This window comes from Sturnira hondurensis, unplaced genomic scaffold (genome assembly GCF_014824575.4).
Source record: "Sturnira hondurensis isolate 20B ecotype Veracruz unplaced genomic scaffold, ASM1482457v3 Scaffold0003693, whole genome shotgun sequence".
NCBI lineage: Eukaryota > Metazoa > Chordata > Mammalia > Chiroptera > Phyllostomidae > Sturnira > Sturnira hondurensis.
Window position 1 is genome coordinate 7,785,514 of NW_028076324.1, and position 20,869 is coordinate 7,806,382.

Below are 20,869 nucleotides of genomic sequence, written 5' to 3' on the forward strand. Positions count from 1 at the left end.
TGTGGGCCTCAAGAACTTAGACTTTTATCCAGGAAGAGGTGAGAACCCTGGAGCGCTGTGGGCAGAGGGACAGAACCTGACTCAGGTGCACATAGACACCTTATGTTGGCTGCTGAGTGAACTGTCTGGGGAAGGGCAAGGGCAGGACCTGATTCAGGTGCTTACATTCATCCTCTGGTGGATTCCATGGGGAGGACACTGTGGGGCTGAGGGTGGGAGCTGGGGACCAAGATGGAGGGGGCTAAGCTTGAGGGGGCTAAGCTGCTCTAGGTGGACAATGATGGGGGCTGTGGCCAGGTTTTGAAGGTACAGCTTCAGGGAGGTTTCCGAATGGACTGGATGTGTGAGACAGTCACGATCAAGGGTAGCCCCAAGGAGTCTGGCCTGCACACCTGGAAAGACGGAACTGCCAGTGACTAAAGGGGCAATGCCAAAGAGCAGCCTGGTGATAGGCTGGAAACACTGGATCCTGGGGTTCAAGGGAAGGTCTGGGCTAGCGATGGATTGAGGATGTCATCCGCACACAGGGGGACCTAAACTGAGGGAAATGTCAGAGGTCCGTATGCCAAAGGAGCATCCAGGAGGCAGGAGGGGACATCTTCAAGCTGTTTCTGGGGCAGGTGGGAGTGTGTCCAGGAGAAACTGAGGAAGGGGATAAGCACATGGACCCCGCGTTCCAGGAACTCTGCTGCAAAGCAATGGGGAAGCCTGCCAGAGGGGAACAGGGGTCTAGGGTGGGATGTCTCTGGTCTTGCAGAACAGAATCCTAGAGAGAACATGGGTGGAGCAGGAGCGGGGCAGGTGCAGGGGCGGGGTGGGGGTGGTGGTGCAAGGGAGGCCGGCTTCAAATAAAGGGGAGAGCCTGTGTGCGAGATGGGAGCAACTTCTTTTAAAAAAGGATTTATTTATTTATTTATTTATCTATCTTTAGAGGGAAGATGAGGAGAAACAGCAACGCATGGTCGCCCCTCCTGAGTTCCCCGTGGGGAACTGGCCCACAACCCAGGCATGGGCCCTGACCGGGAATCGAACTGTGATTGTGTGGTTTGAAGGTCCGTGCTCAATCCACTGAGCCACACCAGCCAGGGCGGGAGCGACTTTTGACAGCCATGGGGACAAGACCCTGATGAAAGTTGGGCAGGAGCACCAGATGGCGGGGCCATGGGCTTTCTGAAAACAGGAAAAGCCCCCAGAACGTCTGCACTGGCTCACCAGCAGCCCCATCAGCTTTCAGGGCTTTGGAGACCACTGGCATCTGGATGCCATTTTTCTAGAAAGGCAATTCAAAGCTTGAGCCAGCTTCTCAATGCTCCCTAATCCTCTCTCCTTAAGGGGCCCCTCCCCTCCAATAGCTGCCTTCCCAATTGGGAGCATATATATAGTAGCATATAAGAGCCTGTAAGGACACAAAAGTTGGGGGGTCTCACACCAATGGCCCTGAGGGGCTCGGGCTACCCTAGTGCCACCTCAGGGCACCATGCCTGGTAGGCTGGTATTGGGGCAGAAAGGGGGGGCGGGTCATCAAAGCTGAACAAGGGGTGCATGACACTGGACCCAGCATATGCTCCTGCAGGGTGTTATTTTGTGTCCCAGCCACTGTGGACGTGCCAAGACCCCCACCACATCCCTGAATTCACTAGCCCTCTGCCTCAGTTTCTGCACCACACTGGTGAGTGGGACAGAGCCCACCAGCTGGTGGGGGCTGGCAGTGGGAAAAACCACAAGAGCACTTAGTTGGGTTTAAAAAAGGGCTTGTTTAATTAAATACAAGGATGAAGTTAGGCAGGGAAGGGGAGAGGGGCGCCACCCAAGAAAGCACAAGTCCCTAGGGACGCTATTCTCCCTCCTCTGCCCTCAACCTTGAAAGGCCACACATACCACTGGCCCCTTGAAGGAGGGGGGTGTGGGTCTCTCCAGGCCCCTGGGATCCACAGTCCTGTGGACAGGCACCTGCCAGGCCGAGGACAACCAAGGGAACATCCACACAGACACAAAGGTTAATAGGGCCCATGCCCCTCTGCTCTCACAAGCTAAAGTGTTTCACCATCTCTGGGAGAGGAAGGATTAAGAGTAGATGAACCAGCCTCGCAAGGATCTACCTGTAGGCTAGACCTGAAGATAGGCTCAGCTCCAAAAGCACTTACCTACCCCCCTCCCACCCAGAACCCCAGGCACCCGTCCCTGGATCCTGCCAGGCTGGGTCTGGGTCCAGACCAGTGCCATCCAAACCCCCGGCCCCTAGTCAGTACACAAGGTGGCTTTGGAACAAATGCAGATGCCACAAACCTCCTGCAGTCAATGGCGGGGGGGGGGGGGGGGAAGAGATTNCAAGGGGGGGGGGGGGGGGGGGACAAGCCCTTTTATGGTCTGGGGGCAGAGAGCATGGGTATCTTCCCACTCTGGGAGGTGGGGTCCTCAGTGCCTCTGTCCAAAATGAAATCCAGCCAACTCCACCAGAAGACATGGCAACCACTCCTCTCCACCTTAAGTTCAGATCACGAGGAGCCTCCTCCCCTCACACCCTATCCCCTGAGGATGGCAGACCACCCTTGGGCCAGATCAAGAAGGGCACCTGAAAAAATATTCTACGCAGTAAAAAACAAACAAACAAACATAAGCTATTCCCAGAGAGTCCTATTCCCAGAGAGTCTGGGGCTAGTCCTCCTGCCTCCCGTCCTTGTGGTCAGGGCCTCGATCACTGGTCCAGGCCTTGCAGCCCAGGGGGACATGCAGCAGGGGCAGAACGGAGCCAGGGCTCCCCCCTCCACCTGCAGGGGAGGAGAGGAAGAGGAGGGACTGATTGTCACATGATGCTTCGGAAGGCCAAAGTTGGGGGTCCTGCCCCTGTAGGAGCAGGGAGCGGCTGTGACAGCAGCTTCCCCAAAGAACTGTCTTTCTCACTCACACATTCACGCACCCACCCAGGGGCACAGGACAGCCCCAGCCAGCAGAGACAAGAAAATAAATAAGCCAGCATTCACTCTATCCCCCTTATCTGCCCCGCAAAGTGGGGCAAACTGCTCTTTGGAAAAACCCTGTTCCTCTCCTGCCCTCCCCCATCTCAGAAGCAAAACCCAGACCCTCCCCCTGTCCCCTGCCTCTTAGGGCTGGGGAGCTGGGGGGGCCCCTCCTGTGGGCAGGAGGGCTGAACCTGTGGACACCTGAGATCGAATACCCGAGTAGGGCACGGACAGGCCGCACCCCATTTCCCTGAACTCCAATGGCTTTCTGTGGAGTGAGGGGCCCCAGGCGGGCGGGTGGGGACAGGTGGGCCCTCTGTCACGCCTGGTTCCTCTATGGCTCTTTTCATACTTCTTCCCAACCTGAAGGGAGGGCCTGGGGCCGATTCCGAACACTGGGCAGGGGGTGCCTTTCCTGCCCCACCCCACACATATCCCCCAGACCAGGGAAGCAGTGAAGGGAAAAGGGGAGCACCTGTCAGCCACCCACCTAGGGTCCCAGTTTAGCAGATGGGAAGAGTTATAGGTCATGGCTATTTACAGACATGGGCCCCAGCCACCCATCCCCGGGAGCCATCTCCAAGGTCCAGCTGACCCTAGTCCAGTCTCAGGCCCCCCACCTTACTTTCTTGAGGGGATCAGAGGCATCTTAGGGCCCTCGAGGGGACACTGGAAGGGGGCCTGGACAACAGGCATGTTGCTGGTGTTCTGGGTGGGGTGAGCTCCAGGTGGGCTGGACAGGCCCTACAGGCCAGCAGGGGCTGGGCTGGGCGCTGGGCTGGGTGCGGGGCTGCCAGCCAAGCTGCAGGGCAGAGAGTCGCTGGGCGAGGTGCTGCGGGCACCTGGACGCCGGAGCAGTTCCGGGCGAAAGCCTGGGTGGCGGCGAGCATGCTTGGTGAGGTGGTCACTGCGGGTGAAGCGCTTGGAGCACAGCGGACAGGGGAAACGCTTCTCCCCCGTGTGCGTCCGGTGGTGGCGGGCCAGCTCGTCGGAGCGTGCGAACTTCTTGTCACAGCCTGGCCAGTCACAGGCAAAGGGGCGCTCACCTGGAGGGAGGAGGGAGGGGACAGAAAGACAGTGGTCAGTGGGGCAGGGGTGAGGCGACAGGGAGAGGGGCCTTCACACCAGATCCCAAAGCATCCTGGTCATTTCTCTCACCCCCGCCCCTAGTTCTAGAGGCTGAATTCTGGGTGTGAATTTAAAACGTGTAAACGTGAAAAATAAAAAAAGGACCCCTGCTCATTTCACAAATCCCTAATGAATATTCTCACCCTTGATTTCCTGGGAACTTGTAGTAATTACACAGCTGTGAGCACTTTCCCTCGGTTAAAAGTAGAACCCACAGAAGTTGGGTGTTGCCAGCCCCACCCCCACCCGTGCCCCCCAGGATGGGGAGGAGGGTCTCCTCATGTATTTGTCACCCACATGCAGGCTCAGATGCAAGCTGGGTTTTTGGAGGGGATTCTCCTCATGCAAACTGGCCCAGCCGTCCTGCCCCCGCCCCCCACTCCTTTTCACCCCTCCTTTGGGGCATTTCCCGGGCCTCTGAGGTGTTAGGGTCCCAGTTAAAACCCCTCCTTTTGGAAATGACCATCCAGGGTGCAGAGTGGGGGATACAATCTAGGCAGATTCCTGTGCTTGACCTCTCCGCTGATCCTCATGGCACCTCCATGGGCAGACAGACATATGGAGAGCCACCTGGGCCACCACTGCACCTGCACATTCAGACACAGAGTCCCCACAGGTAGCTCAGTGCCACCGGGAAGGGGAGGGGCACAGAGGCTAGCGGCAGCCACCCTGCAACTTCCTCTGCAGACCACACCCACAGCCCTGGCCGCCTCACCCATCCTGCCCCGGCTGGCTGCCTTCCTAGCCTGACCCCCACCCCGCCTGGGGTCTCTGCCCCACCACCCATCCTGACCCCCACCACACTGCAGACCAAGGGGCTGGTACCTGGAGCTTGCCCCCTGTAGGACTCCACACTGAGTACCTGGGACCCAGGAATGCCAGTGTGTTGTTCTGCCAGATGCCCAGAGGTTTTGAAGTGTTTGTTGATAGAATGGGGACACCCAGGACACCAGATAGTGCACTCATGCAGGTGTGTGACACTCCTCGTGACACTGAATGGAGCCCCAAGTAGGAAATGAGACAGTTGGACTGAGTCAAGAAGGCCACAGGCTCCTCAGGGTGTTGCCTCATGGGTTAAATACACTGAAAGGCCCACTCTGGAACACTTCCACCAGTGGGGGCAGGTGGGGGGGGGAGACAGACAGAAAGGGATTCTCAGCCAGGGGTCACGTAAGACCCCCCCAAAGCAGAAACCATGTGAGGGATACAGAGGTAACCAGGAGACAGCAGGAGGGACCACAAGACAGACCTCCAGCCAAGGGGAGAGCAGGGCCAGGATTCCCAGGGTAGCCCAGGCCTGCCCTGGGAAGAAAGGCTGGGGTGGGGACACCAGTGGGCTCCGCAGGGACTCAGCCATCACCCTGACCCAGACAAGAGTTGGACTGAAGCCTCCCCTCCCCCATCCCTTCCTTCTGGCCACACTGGGACACCTCCAGCAGGGAAGAAGATCAGAAACCAAACAGACCCCCCTCAGAAGTTTTCTTGTGGGGTACCTGTCGAACAGTCTCTGGAAGGGTATGAGCCCAGATGTCTAGGAAGGAGTATGGTGCCACCTTCCCTGGAGAGTCACAGGCCACAACTGTGCTGCTGGGGGGACAGCAACTGACATCAAGACCAAGGGCAGCCCTAAATCCCTGGGGCTGTTCCCTTCATGCCCCATGCCTCCCCTAAACAATCCAGAAGGCAGGGTCAGCAGCAGCTGGGGGAGGGGTTGCAGAGGGGACATCCTGTCCAGAATCAGGGGCTTAAAAGAGTCCCAGAAGGGGTCCCAACCTCACCTCAACCATGACTACTCAGAGGAGCTACGTGGGGAAGGGGACTCCAGTTAGTGGGGCAGTGACACCCCTCCAAGGGACACGCAGTTGTGTCGCCATCTTGCCAGGCACAGGCAGGAGAGCAGAAGAGGGAGGGAGCATCCCGTCGTTGGCTCACTTCCCCATTCAGGGTGGTGGGGCTGGTCCCTACCTTCCCCCCCTCTGCCCCCGAGTTCCACTTTGCAACAAGCAGGTTGCACGAGCTGTGACAGCGCCTGCTAGGGCAGGACACAGATACACAGTCACTGGGAACACAGCTGCCACATGTAGCTCATTGGCTAGCTCATCGGTGTGGGTACACCCGCAGCCCCAGCCAGCCCTGCTCACGTGGTTCGGCTCCCACGGGTCCGGGCGGCTTCCAGCCCCCCCAGAGATGGCTAAATACCTGCAAGGTGCCAGGCCCTGCTACCCTCTCATAGTCCACTGGCAGAGAAAGGCGAAATATTCAGAAGCTCAGGGCCAGTGGGGGTCCCAGGTGCGGCCACCTGGCCAGAAAGGGTGCTGAAAAGCATTTGGTGGGTGGATTTGACCCTGACAGGCTGAGCCCAGGGGAACTAGGGAAACCCAGGAGCCAACACAGTGCCATGCAGGCTCAGCGCCAATCCTCAGAGTGGTCTCTCCCTACTGGTGCCCCCACACCCCTGTCCCTTTCACAGCTTTTCTATCTTTGTGCTCTGTATCTCCTGGGTGTGATATTGCCCCCAACCTCAACCTGGCAAACTGAATAGATCTCTGGAAGGAGTCTATAGGCCAGAAAACTCAAGCTCCGGCTTGTGGCTAGGCTCAGGTCGGGCAGTGGCCAACAGGCTTGCCCCTCATTCACTCACCCAACCCCCCAGGTAGGAGCTTTGACTCCGCCCATTTGTTTTAAAGGATGGCTTTCTGCAGTCCCTCCCTTGTTCCTCTTCCCTCCTGGAGGACCCTCCTGCCTCAGATCATTTCTTACCCAGAATGGCATCTATGGCATGGAGGGGGGCTCTTGGTGCCTGAGGTGAGGGGCACACTCCCACAGGCCCCCCAAGGCATGTGTTCCAGAGACCTGATGTTCCAGAAACACCAGTGGGGGAAGGCGGCCCACCCAGGCCCCCTCCCTCCCTAAGAAGCCAGCTCCTCACCCCTCTCTCCCGTATCATTTGCCCATTGCTGGGCCATCTGGGCACCTTTATCAGGGAGCCTGGGTGGTGGGTGGTTATCATCCCCTGCAATGTCGTGGGGCCCACCCCTCTCTCACCCCCTGGCTGGGACACAGGCACCTGCATCCAGTTCTCTGGTGCAGCTGCTCTCTGCACCCCTGCCCAATGGAGAAGAGAGCTCGGTGGGGAGGAAGTTCCTGGGCCTAGCAATGCCCTTAAGGCCTAGCAATGTCTCTCTGCCCCACTCCCAGATAAGCCATCAGTCTCCTGGGCCCCACCTAACCTTACGGGAGCTCCCTGCGCTGTCTGGGGAGTGTGGCTGCTGCCCCTCCTCCTGGGGGCTCTTCAGAAAACTACAATCAACACCACCAACCCTGCACTCCTCAGGCTGCTGGATCAAAAAACTGAGGGTCACCCTAGTCTCTTCTTGCCCCAAGTTCTAAGGCTTCCCCTTCCCACCCATTTCTATATCGACCCGACCCGACCCTACCCGTTCCTCCCCTCCCACACAGTGGCTTGCTTTTCCAACCTCTAATCCCTTCTCCATAAACGGATTTTCCCCGGCAAAGCCCAGGTCTCCCTACCTTCCCCCTACTCTGCCAGGATTAAATGGAGCCCTTAGGCTGTTCTGCACCACCTCCTCAAAATCCACACCCCAGGGCCCCTGCCCCCACCCCCTGCAGCCAGGGTGCTGCCCCTCTCCTGGGACACACCCCTCCCTGCCCCTCCCAACCCCTGGGCTTCCAATCTCTGAGCCCTCTTCTTCCAGGAAGCCCTTTTCCTCTATCAACTCAGAGTTCTGTGGTCCCAGGGGACAGGACCGGGATCCCCAGGTTGCCTTGCTCATAGTAGGTGCTCAGCTACTATTTCTCAGACTTAAGCAGACAGGGTTTTAGAGTGAAATGAGGTCTCAACTGGAAGTGATCCTGCAACACCCCACGGGACACTAGAAGATGCCTGAGGACATCTACGGCTGTCATAAGTAGGGAGAGGTCCTGGCACAGAGTGAGTTGGGGGCTCAGGGACTAACCCCCCCGCCCCCCCACCCCCCCTCCCGTCAAGGCGCACATGGCTGACTGCGTGCATGCCCGGCACTGAGGGGCGCAGGCAGAGGAGCCATCAGGAGATGAGGGAGGCTGGGAGAGCAAGTAGACAGCCAGCCTCTCCTCCCGCCCCGCCCCATCTCCCTGCGTATCCACGGCAACGGCGTCAACATCTCCACAGCTTCCAAAGTCCTTGCCCGCCCCACGCAGAAGAGCTCCGCACTGGGCCAGGGACTGCACACAGGGCACAGAAGCACATAGAACAGCCCTTCTGACATCCTGGGCAGTTGGGTAGCCTCGTGAAAAGACCCCAGGGACCCTCCTGGCCACCTCACCCCACACCAAATGAAGCAGGGATAATGGGGACATCAAGCTCAGTACAGCGCCTCATCCTGCTCATCTGTACAATAGGGCTAGACCACAACTGGCATTGCCTTTACAGAGAGATCAAGGCCTCAGACAGGAGGGGGGTTGGGTGGACAGACAGCTCAGCAGACAACTACCTCTAATTATGCTGTCCCTAGCCTTGGGACACCCAAGATGAACATGGACTCCCCAATCACAAAACGAGCTTAAGAGCAGCTACCCCCTCCTCCAGGAGCCCAAAAACCCCAAAAGGTCTTCACACAGATTCCAGGCAGGGTTTGGAGGTGCTGGGAATAGGGAGACACTGAACAAGCAGTCACACAAGGATCCAAAGCCTTGGGAAATGGAACCGAGGCTGCCTGCCAAGTGCGTCCAGGAGCTGCGCCCTACTAGGTGCCTTGCACTATGGTTATAAAGGAAGCTCCAAGACAGGACATCCAGAGCCACAGCTCCCACAAGACACAGGACCCAGCACAGATGGCACAGTGCCCTCCCCACCATCTGCACCCATCCCTGCAACACCCCGAGTCAGCCTACTGGGCCTCAGCATCTCATTAAAAATGGGGATAGTGCCCTGGCTGGTGTGGCTAAGTGGACTGAACACCAGCCTGGGAACCAAAAGGTGGCTGGTTTGAGACCTGGTTAGGGCACATGCCTGGGTTGCAGGCCAAGTCCCCAGGGGGGCATGTGAGAAGCAGACAATCAATGTTTCTCTCACTCATTGATGTTTCTCTCCCTTACTTTCTCCCCTCTTCCCTTCTTTCTGAAAATAAAGAAATAAAATCTTTATTTAAAAAATGGGGAAGTCAATACTGACTTCTGCACTACCTCCTCAAAATCCACACCCCAGGGCCCCTGCCCCCACCCCCTGCAGCCAGGGTGCTGCCCCTCTCCTGGGACACACCCCTCCCTGCCCCTCCCTGCCCCTCCCAACCCCTGGGCTTCAAAGTCTCTGAGCCCTCTTCTTCCAGGAAGCCCTTTTCCTCTATCAACTCAGAGTTCTGTGGTCCCAGGGGACAGGACCGGGATCCCCAGGTTGCCTTGCTCACAGTAGCTGCTCAGCTACTATTTCTCAGACTTAAGCAGACAAGTTTTAGAGTGAAATGAGGTCTCAACTGGAAGTGATCCTGCAACACCCCATGGGCCTTGTAAGTCGTTCCTCCCCGACAGACTTAGGGGGATGGCTGCCACCGTCTAATGGCGTACATAGGTTTTGAAGGCCTCCAGGACACTCTGAAAAAGTGTCCCTTGGGAGCCAGGGTGGAAGGTAGCCTGGCAACCTGCTTCGCCCCATCCAAAAGTCTGACAGAATCTGGGGAAAAAACCCAAATTGTGTCAGGGCACTGCGGGGGGAGCAGGCTGTGGGGAAGGGTGTCCAAAAGGCCCTCCGAGAGCACATACCTCAGGTGGGAAGGGGGATAGGCAGAAGGGCACATTGATCAGTAAGAGGCCAGCTGAGTCCCTCTGTCCCTTCTGTCACCTCTCCCACTTTGGCCCTCCCCACCACTCTGTTGAGCTAGGCAAACTCACCCCAAATGAGCCACTGGACTGGACATCAACTCGCTGCCCAGAGTGACACCTGTGCATCTCCATGAAAGCTCAAACGTCCCTCCCAACACAAGGGCCCCGCTGTCCTGAAGATGAGATACTATCCGGTGACCAAAACAGAAAAAGATGGTGGCTCCTTGTAAGAAAATGTAGACCCTGCCCCAAGTCCTGGCCTGCACATGCACATGCGGGCAGTCTCCATCCCTTGAGGACAAGAGACAGGGACTGAAGGAAAGGTAGAAAGTTTGGAATGGGTAGGGGGACTGCCATCACCCCTGTGGCACTGGAGGCCTGGCCATTGGCCTGGGGCTGCCTGCTGTGTGTTGCTGACACACCACTAGGACTAACTTGCTTTCCTGCACCCTAACTACGTGTTTTCACAATGGGAGCATGTCCACAGAGCCAAGACCCCCAACCCTGTCCCCAGCCCATACTCGCAGCAAGGAGGGCGTTCAGAGCGTGGGAACCTATATCCAGTAGATGCGGCGGGAGGGGCAGTGGGGGCGAGGGAGATGGAGCGAAAGCAGAGTGAGAGTGACTAGCAGCCCCATCCCTCCAGCCTCCAATAGCTGCCCCGTACCACCACCACCACCACCCCCCTGCCCCGTCTGTGAGAGGTCACTGTCCCAAAACCCTACTTCTCCACCCTGTTCTCCTTCCGAGTTCTGCAGTTCGGGGGGCCACCAACACGCTAGAAACAGGGAAGCACCTGATTCCCTCAGAGTGTACCCCTCTTACTACCTTCTCAGACTCAGGCCCCAACCCTCACTCACTCCCAGACCCGCTCTCCGCTTTATCAACCGCCCCCAACCCTGGCCGAGTAGCAGGCCGGCCTCTGGGGAGAATCCACGCGGCCACCCCGGAGACGCCGACGCGGTTCCTCCTCCCTCTCTACAGCTAAGAAACAGGCATGGGAAGGGAAGGAATGAGAACTTCACAGCTGGGTTCTTCAATCCCGGTGCACACCACCCAGAACAGAACGCAACAGAAAATAAGAGAAAGAAGCCGCCAGGGAAGGGGGCTGCCTGAGAGACCCGACCGGCTCCCCAATTCAGCGGGGCCACGCGCCCAGCGAGCCCCGGCCTCTGCCTCTGCGCCCGCCGCCTCTGCGTCCGCCATCCGCGCATCGTCCGACCGCGTGGCCACCACGCCCCCTGCACGCGCCCCACCCACCAAGGCCCCGCCCTTCCTCGGCAGGCGCGGCGACGGCTCGGGCGCGCCCCCCTCCCCGCCCCCGACGCGCCACGCAGTTTCGGGGTCCCGGCGGGGGCGGGGGCGCGAGAGGCCTCCCCCGAACGGCCCAGACTCACCTGTGTGCGTTCGCAGGTGCGATTTGAGGTGAGAGGATTTGTAGTACGCTTTGGCGCAGCCCGGGAAAGGACAGCGGTGGCTCTTGGAGGCGGCGGGCGCGGCACCAGGGGCGCGGCCGGAGGACGGGGACGAGGCGGCTGAGGAGGAGGTGGAAGAGGCGACCCCCGGGGCTGCAGCGGGCCCGCCACGCAGGTCGGCCAGGATGCTGGCAGCTAGCAGGTGGGGCGCGGCGGTGGCTCCCGGACCCGGGCCGGGGGTAGCCCGGGGGGGCAGTGGCTGCGGCCCCGGGGGCCCGGGCAGGGCGGCCTCGCGGCGTGGAGCGCGCACATCCAGGCCAGTGGCGGGGCCCGCGCCCTCGGGGCCCGGCCGCCCTCGGTGCACCACGGGGCCGGAGGAGATGGCCATGAGCACGTCGGCTGCGAAGTAATCCACGCACGCTACCGCCGCCGACATGCCGGAAAAGGGCGCGCAACGCGGACCAAGCGGAGGCGGCGGGAGCAGTGCCCGTCCGGCCGGCGGCGGCTGCTGGAGTGCGGGAGGAGGAGGAGGCGAGCGCGCGCCGCCGCTGCCGCCGCCCGCGCTCGTCCCGCCCCGCCTGACGCGCCCTGACGCACCGGAGCCCGCGGAGGCGGCCACGTCCCGCCCCGCCCGGAGGACGCCCCCTCGGGGCGCCGCGGCCACGCCCCTAGCCCGGAGCGCCCTCCACTGCCCTGCCAGTTGCGCGCTACCGCCGGAGGCGGGGCCCGGGCCCAAAGAGCCGCCTCCCAGGCGCGCCTACTCCTGCCTCGAGGCGCACCCGGCTTCCTGCCCTGAGCTCTCGTTACCTACGCGGGGCGCCAGGCCTGTAGCCTGACCCTCCTGGCGGGTCTCTTCTCTTCCCCTCTCGCCTCGCCCCAAGTCCTCTCTTCAGAGCGCCCCTCCGCCGTAAAACCCTCCCCCCAGAGCGTGGCACGCCCCTCCTGGCACGCCCCTCCCTCCCCCGACGGCCCCCACCTCTCGGCGCGCTCCCCGCCCCCTCACGGGCGCGCCCATCCCACGGCGCGGCGCGCGGCCGGCGGGAGCCCGCCCCTTTCCCGAACGCTTCCACCCGGGCCTCGGCGCGCCCCCGTTCGCGATGGAGGAGTGCTCCACACCCCACGTGGCTGGGTGGGGGTTCGGAGACGGCCGCCCCGCCCCCCGGCCACGTGCGCGACCCTTTCCCCTCTGCTCCTCCTGGGCCTTTCCTGCTTGACTGCGCGCATCTGCGTTCCCTTGCCCGCCTTCTTGGTAGTCCCCATCGCTACTCCAGGAGGCCTCTGGGGCCTCCTCGGCTTAGGCACTGGGGGTGAGGGGGGCGTCCCGTATCGCCAGGTCGTACGAGCCTGTGTTCGTTCCTCTTTTTGCGCCGCATTTGGGAGTCACTTGTGCTCGCCTCACTAGGGCTGGAGAGGACCGGTCTGCGTTAGGAGAGGGCGAGAATAGCAGGATTGGGAACTGGAGCCCACGGAGTCTCAAAGGGCTGGGATCGGGGTATTTAGGAGTGGCAGGGCATCCCTGCCCTGCCTGTAGTCGTGGGTGGACATAGCTCCCCGACGTTGGGCAGAGATCCCTGTTAAGGCCAAGTCCTTTAGTAGCGAGGGACGCAAATGGCCGGGGTCCACTGCCCCAAAGTGGGAGGTCCGAGGAAGTGGGCGGCCACGCCCCCTCCCTTTCCTATACTGGTGATATGGGCCGGGCTATGGCCTAAGCGGCCTCTAGGGGACCTCAGTGGCCTCCGTGCTCGGCCTCTCTGCCCAGGATTCCAGTCACTAATGCGGACCCTGAGTTGCTATGGACTGGGGCCATGACCCTGACCCCAGCCACACCCCAGAGCTCGAATCTTACTCTCTCCACCTGCAACTCTTGCTGACCTGACTCACCTGGGCCCCTCTGTCCCCAGGGTGTCCTCCCCGAACCACTGCCCTACCTCCTTGTTGATGCCAGTTTGTGGCAGCCCCAAGGGAGAAGAGAGACATGGAGAGTCGACTTAAGACTGCATATAAAAACTGCAGCCCAGTGGGCTCCCTGTGACAAACCCATTCTCCCCCAGCAAAGGCTCTGAGGCCCACTCTGGACAGCCACTATCCAGTTCACTCAGTGAGCACTGGTGGTCAGCCTACCTGCCAATTTGGGCCCCCTTTTCCTTTGAAGATGTAGGAGGTGGATCACCTTGGCATGCTCCCAACACAGTCTCATCAGCGCTTAGGCTCTTGCCCCATCCACAGGTGCTGCTCAATCCTTATGACCCAGCCTTTCCAAGTCCAGAAGAGGCAGACATCACTTTTTGGGTTCTCCCACCAGGCACGCAGGCAAAACAGCAGAATGAGAAAGAGGCTGGGACCTCTTTTTCCTTCCACCTATGCTTATTAGGCCAGAGCAAATCCCCCAAGGGCTGAACTGTAGGGGCTTAGTCTAGGGCAAGGCAGTTGGAAGTCTGACAATGAAGTAGGTGAGCAGGCACAGGCCTGTCAAGCCAAGGAAATGGGGGAAGCTGCCCAGAGGCAGCTCCACCTGGGGCCTCAAGTGTGAGAACCCTCATCTGATACAGCAGGGGTACAGGGTGGTGGCTGAAGAAATGCCCTCTTCCAACAGGTGGAAGCAGGTAAGTCGTGGCAAGTCAAGGGTCAGGGCTGCCATCCTGGCTATGCCCAGGAGGCGAAGTAGCTCAGGACAAATCACTCTTGGGGCCTCAGATGTGAACCACTCCCAGGGATACTCAGAGTCTCAGGCCAGTGGCCTACATCTATAGGCCACACCAACTGTTCTGCAGGCAGGAGCTCCCATACAGAGGCACCTGCTCCACCTGTGGGTTTTCCTTTCATGCCCAGGTTTCAGGGCCACTTGGGCAACCAGCACATGTATAACCCTCAAATCCCTGCCACCCACAGGCCCACCTCTGACCCAGCTCAGCCTTGTGCCTGTTCACTCTGCCATCACTACAACCCTTCAGCAAGTCTCACCCCCATTTCACAGATGTAGAAACCATGGCTGCAGCAAGGCTGAGCAACAGTCTACCTGAGCACAGAGCCAGGCAGCAGTGAGGGTTTGCAGAAAATACAAAGGAAAATGGTCTGAGCTTATTCTGAGCTGGGCACCCACCTGGCATCAGTCCCTCCATCCTCCAGACCTCAGTTTCCTCACCTGTAAACAGGGTATCACATTTGCCCTTCACTGACAGCACCAAGGGACTCAAGGTCAGGGAAGATGCGGGCAGATGAGGAGGTGGAAAGCATGCAGGTGAAGGAAAGGGTACATAAAATGGGGTGTACCGTGGTGTTCGTGTGCCCATGAAGTTATACAGATAGGTCAGGTCAGAATCAAGGCTCCAGGGTGTGCACACGCATATACATAGAGACACGCTGTAATGGCTGTATCATCTTTTAAGAAAATGAAACCTTTTTTGTTTTAGTAGTACTTTTTTATTTTTACTTGTGTATCTTGTATTTTTATTTTCTCTAAATGTCAACGGGTATCTAGGCAGTGCAATTATGGGCCATGTGTCTTTTGTTTTTTATACCTTTCTATAAGAAAAATGATTTTCTAAATAAATTTCCCCTTTAGTGTGGGCTGAATTCAGAGGCTCACTTCCAAAGAACAGAGCAAGAAAAGGGGAGGACAACAGTCTGCTGTGGGGATACACTGCTGGACCCCACCTCAGCCAGGTGGTCAAGGTCAACCTCAGGATGATGTTCTGTGCGTGTCAGGGACTCCTGATGGGATATGGCCAGACGGGCACCTCACACTGGTGTACTCTTCTCCAAAACCCGCAACTCCAGTCCATTCATGAGAAAACAGGTCCGATTAAGGAACATGTCATAAAATGTCCCCTAAACTGTCAAGGTCATGAAAAACGAGGAAAGACTTGAAGCGCCCTAGATTATAAGAGACTAAGGAGATATGATGACCAAATGCCATGTTGGGGCCTGGGCTGGATCCTGAACAGGTAAGGCTGTCAGTGGAAAACCTGATGACAATGGCACACAGTCTGGCCTGGTTGGTTGGAATGCACACAAGTCAATTTCCTGGCTTTTAACACAACATGAGGGGTGCTGGGTGAAAGGTAGATGGGAACTCCCTATACTGTCTTTGCAACTTTCCTATAAACCCCAAATGACTCCAAAAACTAAAACAGAGAGAGTGACCATGGGAGTCATTTAATAATAATTACCATGTGGATAGTTAACAGCTTACGTCAGACACTGCACCCAGTCTCCACTGGTCTGTACGTAGCTTACCAAAACTAAATGTTGTGCCAATTGACCCAGCCATTCCACTCCAAAAAAGGTACCCCCAAAATATTCACAAAGAAGGAAGTATGTATAGTTGCTCTACTTGCAACTAGAAAAAAGAAAGTAACCTTAACATGAGTTACTAAGGTACGGAGAATGGGCCTTGGGAGAACCAGGACACAGGCTTAGGAGGGAGAAGCCAGCTCCAGCCCCTGGGGAGGCCTGTTTACACTGATTCTGTTTTTACCTCATCTGCAACTTGTCCACAGTGGTTATGTCTGGAGGGGCCTGAAAGGATCTGGCAGGGACGTGGAGGAGCAAGAGGGGGTGTGGGAGTTTAGAAGGTGGTGGACCAGCTCCTCAGAGGGGCATGCCAGAGAACACATCCTATTCTGCCTTCTGTATTACTAGATTCGACCCTGACCGCTTGGTGTTCGTTCCGCTCCTGCCACCCCTCGTCAAGTCGGTATTGCTGCACTATGGCAGCCTTTGGTGATAGAGCATTTTAGAGATTAATGTACTTTGCACTCTCTTAAGGCATCTGTGTTTATTTCCAACATGTGTGAGACTACTTATACTTACCATGGTCCGGGGATCTCTTACAGGAGCAGCCAAGAGCTTGGGGTGGGACAATGGGTAGGACCAGGACATGGCCAGGTTTGGCCAGAAGGTAGACATGTGACTACTGCTGGCACACCACACAGGATGCGCTAGCCCCCTGCTCAGAGCTGCTGGGAACAGACCCAAGGCCCCCATCCCTTTTCCGGGAAGTGGGAAGGGCAGGATCTGGCTCTAACCTGGTGTTCACTTGTTTGCTTTCACGTGGGGATTCCCTTGCCAGAGCTCCTGCTCATCCTCACTCCTTGGCTGGCCCAAGGCCCGTGAAAGACGCTCAGAGAGGCACAGAAGGGGTTATATCTGTCTCACTCTCAAGGACACCCATACGCCTGGCCCCTGAGCCACCTCTCATAGGCCCATGCTCCTATGGCCCCACCTGAGCTGCTGAAGGAGAAGAGCCCTTCTCAGGGTGCCCTCCTCCTCCAGCATGGGTCAGAGGGAGCTCTGCTAGGCACACTGGGCTTCAGAGAACAGCCTGAGCCTAGCCCAGTCCCCTCAGAGTGCCATCTGTGCATGCTATGGACACATATGTGGCTGTGGTCTGTGCTTCACCAGTGCCAGGCACTGGGATGTGGAAGCTCAGAGCTTGCTGTCCAACAGAGGCACACGTGCAGCCCAAGACTGAGCTCCATAGGAGCCGAAGACCAGAGCCCGGGCTGAATCCCAGAGCCTTTCTCTCGGGGCAGCTTTGCCTAAGATCTCTGCCCTGTAAGTGGGGACAGGGGATGGTGAGCCTAGCAGCCCAGGGTTTTCATGAAAATCAACTTGGCATATGGCAGGAGCTGTGAAATAAAAGGGAGGTGGTCCCTGATGCTGGGCCAGCAACCCCATCGGATGAATCCCACAGCTAAGTTGGTCCTGTACCCTGACTGAGAGCCAGACAGGTAAGTGCTGCCTGGGGGGGTGGGAGCTCATACCTTAGACCAGGTGCTCTGGGGCCCTGAAAGGTGGCACTCCTGGAGGCCTCATCTCAGACCTGGGCCCTGCAAGACCCATGTCTGAGGTGTGCCAGACAAGGACCAAAGGTTTCAGGGAGCCATGGGCCAGCCTCCTGGGGAGGGAGTTCATGCTCAGGGATCTGCTAGGCCCCACTGCTGACTGGTATGAACACATGTGTCCAGGAAAACTTACCAAATGGAGAACTGAAAGTTGGCCCTTCTGGGCAGCCTGGCCCATGGGCCATACCAAATGGAAGGGAAAGGGGGTGCATTTTGGGATATACCACTGGCTTCCCTCATCACTGTACTGCATAGTAAGCCAGAGTCCAGAAAAAGGCTCAGGACCCTGTGTGGACAAAGCAGTCTCAGCAAACTGCCTCACCAAGGTGAGTATCTTATTTATTTATTTTTAGAGAAGGAGAGGAGAGAAATATCAATGTGTGGTTGCTTTTCCTGTGCCCCCAACTGGGGACCTGGCCTGCAACCTAGGCATATGCCCTGGCTGGGAATTGAACCAGGGACCCTTTGGTTTGCAGGTCAGCACTCAGTCTGCTGAGCTACACCAGCCAGGGCTCGCCAAGGTTAATATCACACTGTGAATATTGGGGGAGGAGGGCTGCTCATACTTAAATTGTCAGAATCCTTTCTGTCACAGTGTGTCTTGTGGAACTAGCATTGCATGGGCGTTGTACAAGGTGTCAACTATTATAAGATGACAGTTTTCTCTCAGCTTAATCTATAAATCTAAGCAATCCCGTTTTCTCACCTGAAGGAGTGAGGAGAGGAGACAGGCCTCCAGACCTCGGTGGCGAAGTCAGTGCAGCTCGGACTAACGGATGACAGCCTGGAACAGCCCACAGGCAGGCTGGGCTCAGCATGCTGCAAAGACGGCACCACAGTGGGGAAAGACGGCTTTTTCAGAATGTGAGGGGCAAATGATTTGGAAAAAAAGCAGTTTGGGTTCCTACCTCACTCCTTCTGAGGAGTACTGTCTAGAATTAGACCAAAATTTAAATATATAGATATTTTTAAAAAGATACTGTTACATTCCCAGAAGAAAATATCAAATGTTACATAATCTTGGAGTAGAGAAAATATTTCTCAGCATGACACAAAATGCAGAAGCCACAAATGAAAAAAACTAATAACTAATAACAACTCTAAATGCCTGGCAAAAATAAATTTTAAAGACAAAAACACAATCCAAGTCAGACAAATGACAGATTGGGAGAAAACACTTTTAACAGAAAATGGGAACTGCCTTAATATTAAAAATCTTCCTAGAAAAGAGTGACACCAACAACCCAACAGGAAAAAATGGGCAAAGAATATGAAATACAAACACGTTTTATATATAGACATGTTTATAATATAGGTCTTTCCAGTTTCCAAATGGTAGAAATGATGAACATAAAAAATAAATCTGCCCAGGCTGGTGTGGCTCAATGGATCTAGCACCAGACTGCAAATGAAAGGGTAGCCAGTTCAATTCCCAGTCAGGGTACATGCTTGGGTTGCAGGCCAGGTCCCCAGTAGGGGGCACATGAGAGGCAACCACACATTAATGTTTCTCTCCCTGTCTTTCCCCCTCCCTTCCCCTCTCTCTAAAAGTAAATAAACAAAATTAAATAGGCCTTGGCTGGTGTGGCTCAGTGGATTAAGCACTGGACTGCGAAGCAAAGGGTCGCAGGTTGGATTCCCTGTCAGAGCACATGCCTGGGTTGTAGGCCAGGGCCCCAGTGGGCACACAGGGGGCAACCACACATTGATGTTTCTCTCCCTCTCTTCCTCCCTCCTGTCCCCTCTGTCTAAAAATAAATAAATAAAAGTCTCTTAAAAATTAAATACTTTGAAAAAATCTTACAAAAGCATTGAGATCCATTGCACTTCTAGGAAACGTGAATAAAGCTGTGAATAATGAAACACTATTTTGTGACTACCAGCTCAGCAAGATCAAGCAATTGAGGACATCAGCCCCTTCTTTGATTGGGAAGGGGACAATTTTGGTAGAACAGGCTAAGATTATGTACCCAGTTAGAGACACATGGAAAGCCTTTTTGACCCAGCACCTCTGCACCAAGGAATTCCAGCCCACAAAAATATTCCTACTTGGCCGTAAGTGTAGTCAACCTAACATTGTTAACAATACTGGAAAGAACCTAACTTTCAACCAAAAGAAAACAGGATAAATACATAGTACTAATAAGGTAAAACCATGAAAACTAATGCTTCCATAGAAAACACTAAGTGGGATCATGTGAACAGTGAGTGATATTTTCTACAAACACATTAGATATACATGCATAGATTTTCTCTGTTGATACATGAGAAACTGGTTTCTCTCTGCCCCAGGAGAGAGGGAAAGGGGCCATAGAGGGGAGGGGGTGGGAAGGACACCAAGTTTTCACCTGCCACCCTTTCATGTTCTGAATTGTCTACTCTCTGTATTTGAAAATATTTTTGTTCAGTTGTAAGCAGTTGCTTTGAACTTGCTGTTTTGCAGAATCCTTACTCAGTAAACCTACATTCTGATCAGATGAAAAGACAACATGCTCTGTGACAAGTGCAACACCAGCAGTTAGTGAGAGCATAAGGCTGAGGGCGTCAGGTCAGGAGGCAGGTTGCTTTGGGGAAGAAAGCAACTGAAGCAAGAGATTGATGAAGTCAGACTTCTTAAGAAGTTAGCTATGCTGGTGGAAGACAAAGACCAGGCTTAGTGAGGGTTATGTGAGACTCAAAGCCCAGTCTGTGCAAATGTCTTAGGGTGAGAAGGCAACCCGCAGCTAGGGCTGCAGATGTTCTCGGCTCTAATGAGTACAAATCTCACATTCAGTTTGGATTCTAAACGTCCCATATTATAAAAAATGACTCGACTCCCGGCCAGAGGGGACTATGGGGATCGGAAGGGAGGAAGGCACTAGCAGCTTCCCTGCCCGTTCCCAGGCCAGGGCACTTTCCAGTGATAGAGACGGGTGGTAGGGGATTCTATAGGCTCAAAGACTGGGTTGCCCAGAGAGGCCAGGATATTCGTACAAGCCTGGATGCACGGCAGTGGGAGGGGTCCGTAGGAGAGGCATCTCTCCCGTGACCCACGGTGAGTCACCTCCCCTCTGACAGTGGCAACTGTAGTACCTTTTATACGCCTGACGGGACATTCTAAGCTCTCTGAGCACCCAGGCCCCTCGTTCTCAATTAGGAGCAGAGGGGAAAAAAAAAAGCTCTGCGAAGCAAAGTACCAGAAGGCCAAACCCGGCCGGACAGATGGGGAGCGAGCCACCGCCACCTGATCCCGTCCGGTGTCAACACTGAGATCCGAGGAGGCACCGCTGCAAGGCGGTGACTCAACCCTACGGCACCCCATTCTGCACTTAGGGAGGTCGAGGCGCACGGGGACGAGAGGAAACCGTTGGGAGCAGCGGAAAGGGCAGGGGCCGGCAGGGCAGGGTACGAGCCCCGCCACTTACCGGAGAGGCAGGAGCCTCCTCCACCGTCGGCCGTTTCCGGGCGAGCATCACGCCACTTCCGCCCGACTGCGCACTTGACGCAAGTTCCCGAGGTCCTGGCACGCCCTCCTTAAAGGGGTCACACACCGCCAGGGGTCTCGGACTAGGTAGAGCCGGGTAGAATCAAGTCGTTCCACCAAGTACTTACCCCTCCACCGCCCGGTCCCAACACAAACTAAGCCTCCGCCCAACCAAGGGATGGACGACACGTTATTTGCCCCAGGAGTTCGCAGGAGGCATTCTGGGTCTGGGGGTGAGCA

At 56.5% G+C, this 20,869-nt stretch overlaps 1 protein-coding gene and 1 long non-coding RNA gene across 3 annotated transcripts; one reads left to right on the forward strand and one right to left on the reverse strand.

Moving 5' to 3' along the window:
* Positions 1-3,101: 3,101 nt before the first annotated feature.
* KLF16 (KLF transcription factor 16) lies at positions 3,102-12,192 on the reverse strand. 2 transcript variants are annotated; one of them, XM_037042417.1, is made up of 2 exons: positions 11,303-12,192; positions 3,102-4,006 (listed from the first exon to the last, which is right to left on the reverse strand). In XM_037042417.1, the coding sequence occupies exons 1-2, from the start codon at positions 11,754-11,756 to the stop codon at positions 3,705-3,707; spliced, it is 756 nt and encodes a 251-aa protein (XP_036898312.1). In that variant the 5' UTR covers positions 11,757-12,192; the 3' UTR covers positions 3,102-3,704. The 2 variants fall into 2 exon arrangements, with proteins under 2 accessions (XP_036898312.1, XP_036898313.1); XM_037042418.1 differs by lacking the exon at positions 11,303-12,192 and adding an exon at positions 6,849-7,489.
* On the forward strand, positions 11,211-20,321 carry LOC118984432 (uncharacterized). The gene is made up of 3 exons (XR_005065925.1): positions 11,211-11,330; positions 16,948-17,492; positions 19,610-20,321. It is a non-coding gene; the product is annotated as an uncharacterized LOC118984432 (long non-coding RNA).
* Positions 20,322-20,869: the final 548 nt, after the last annotated feature.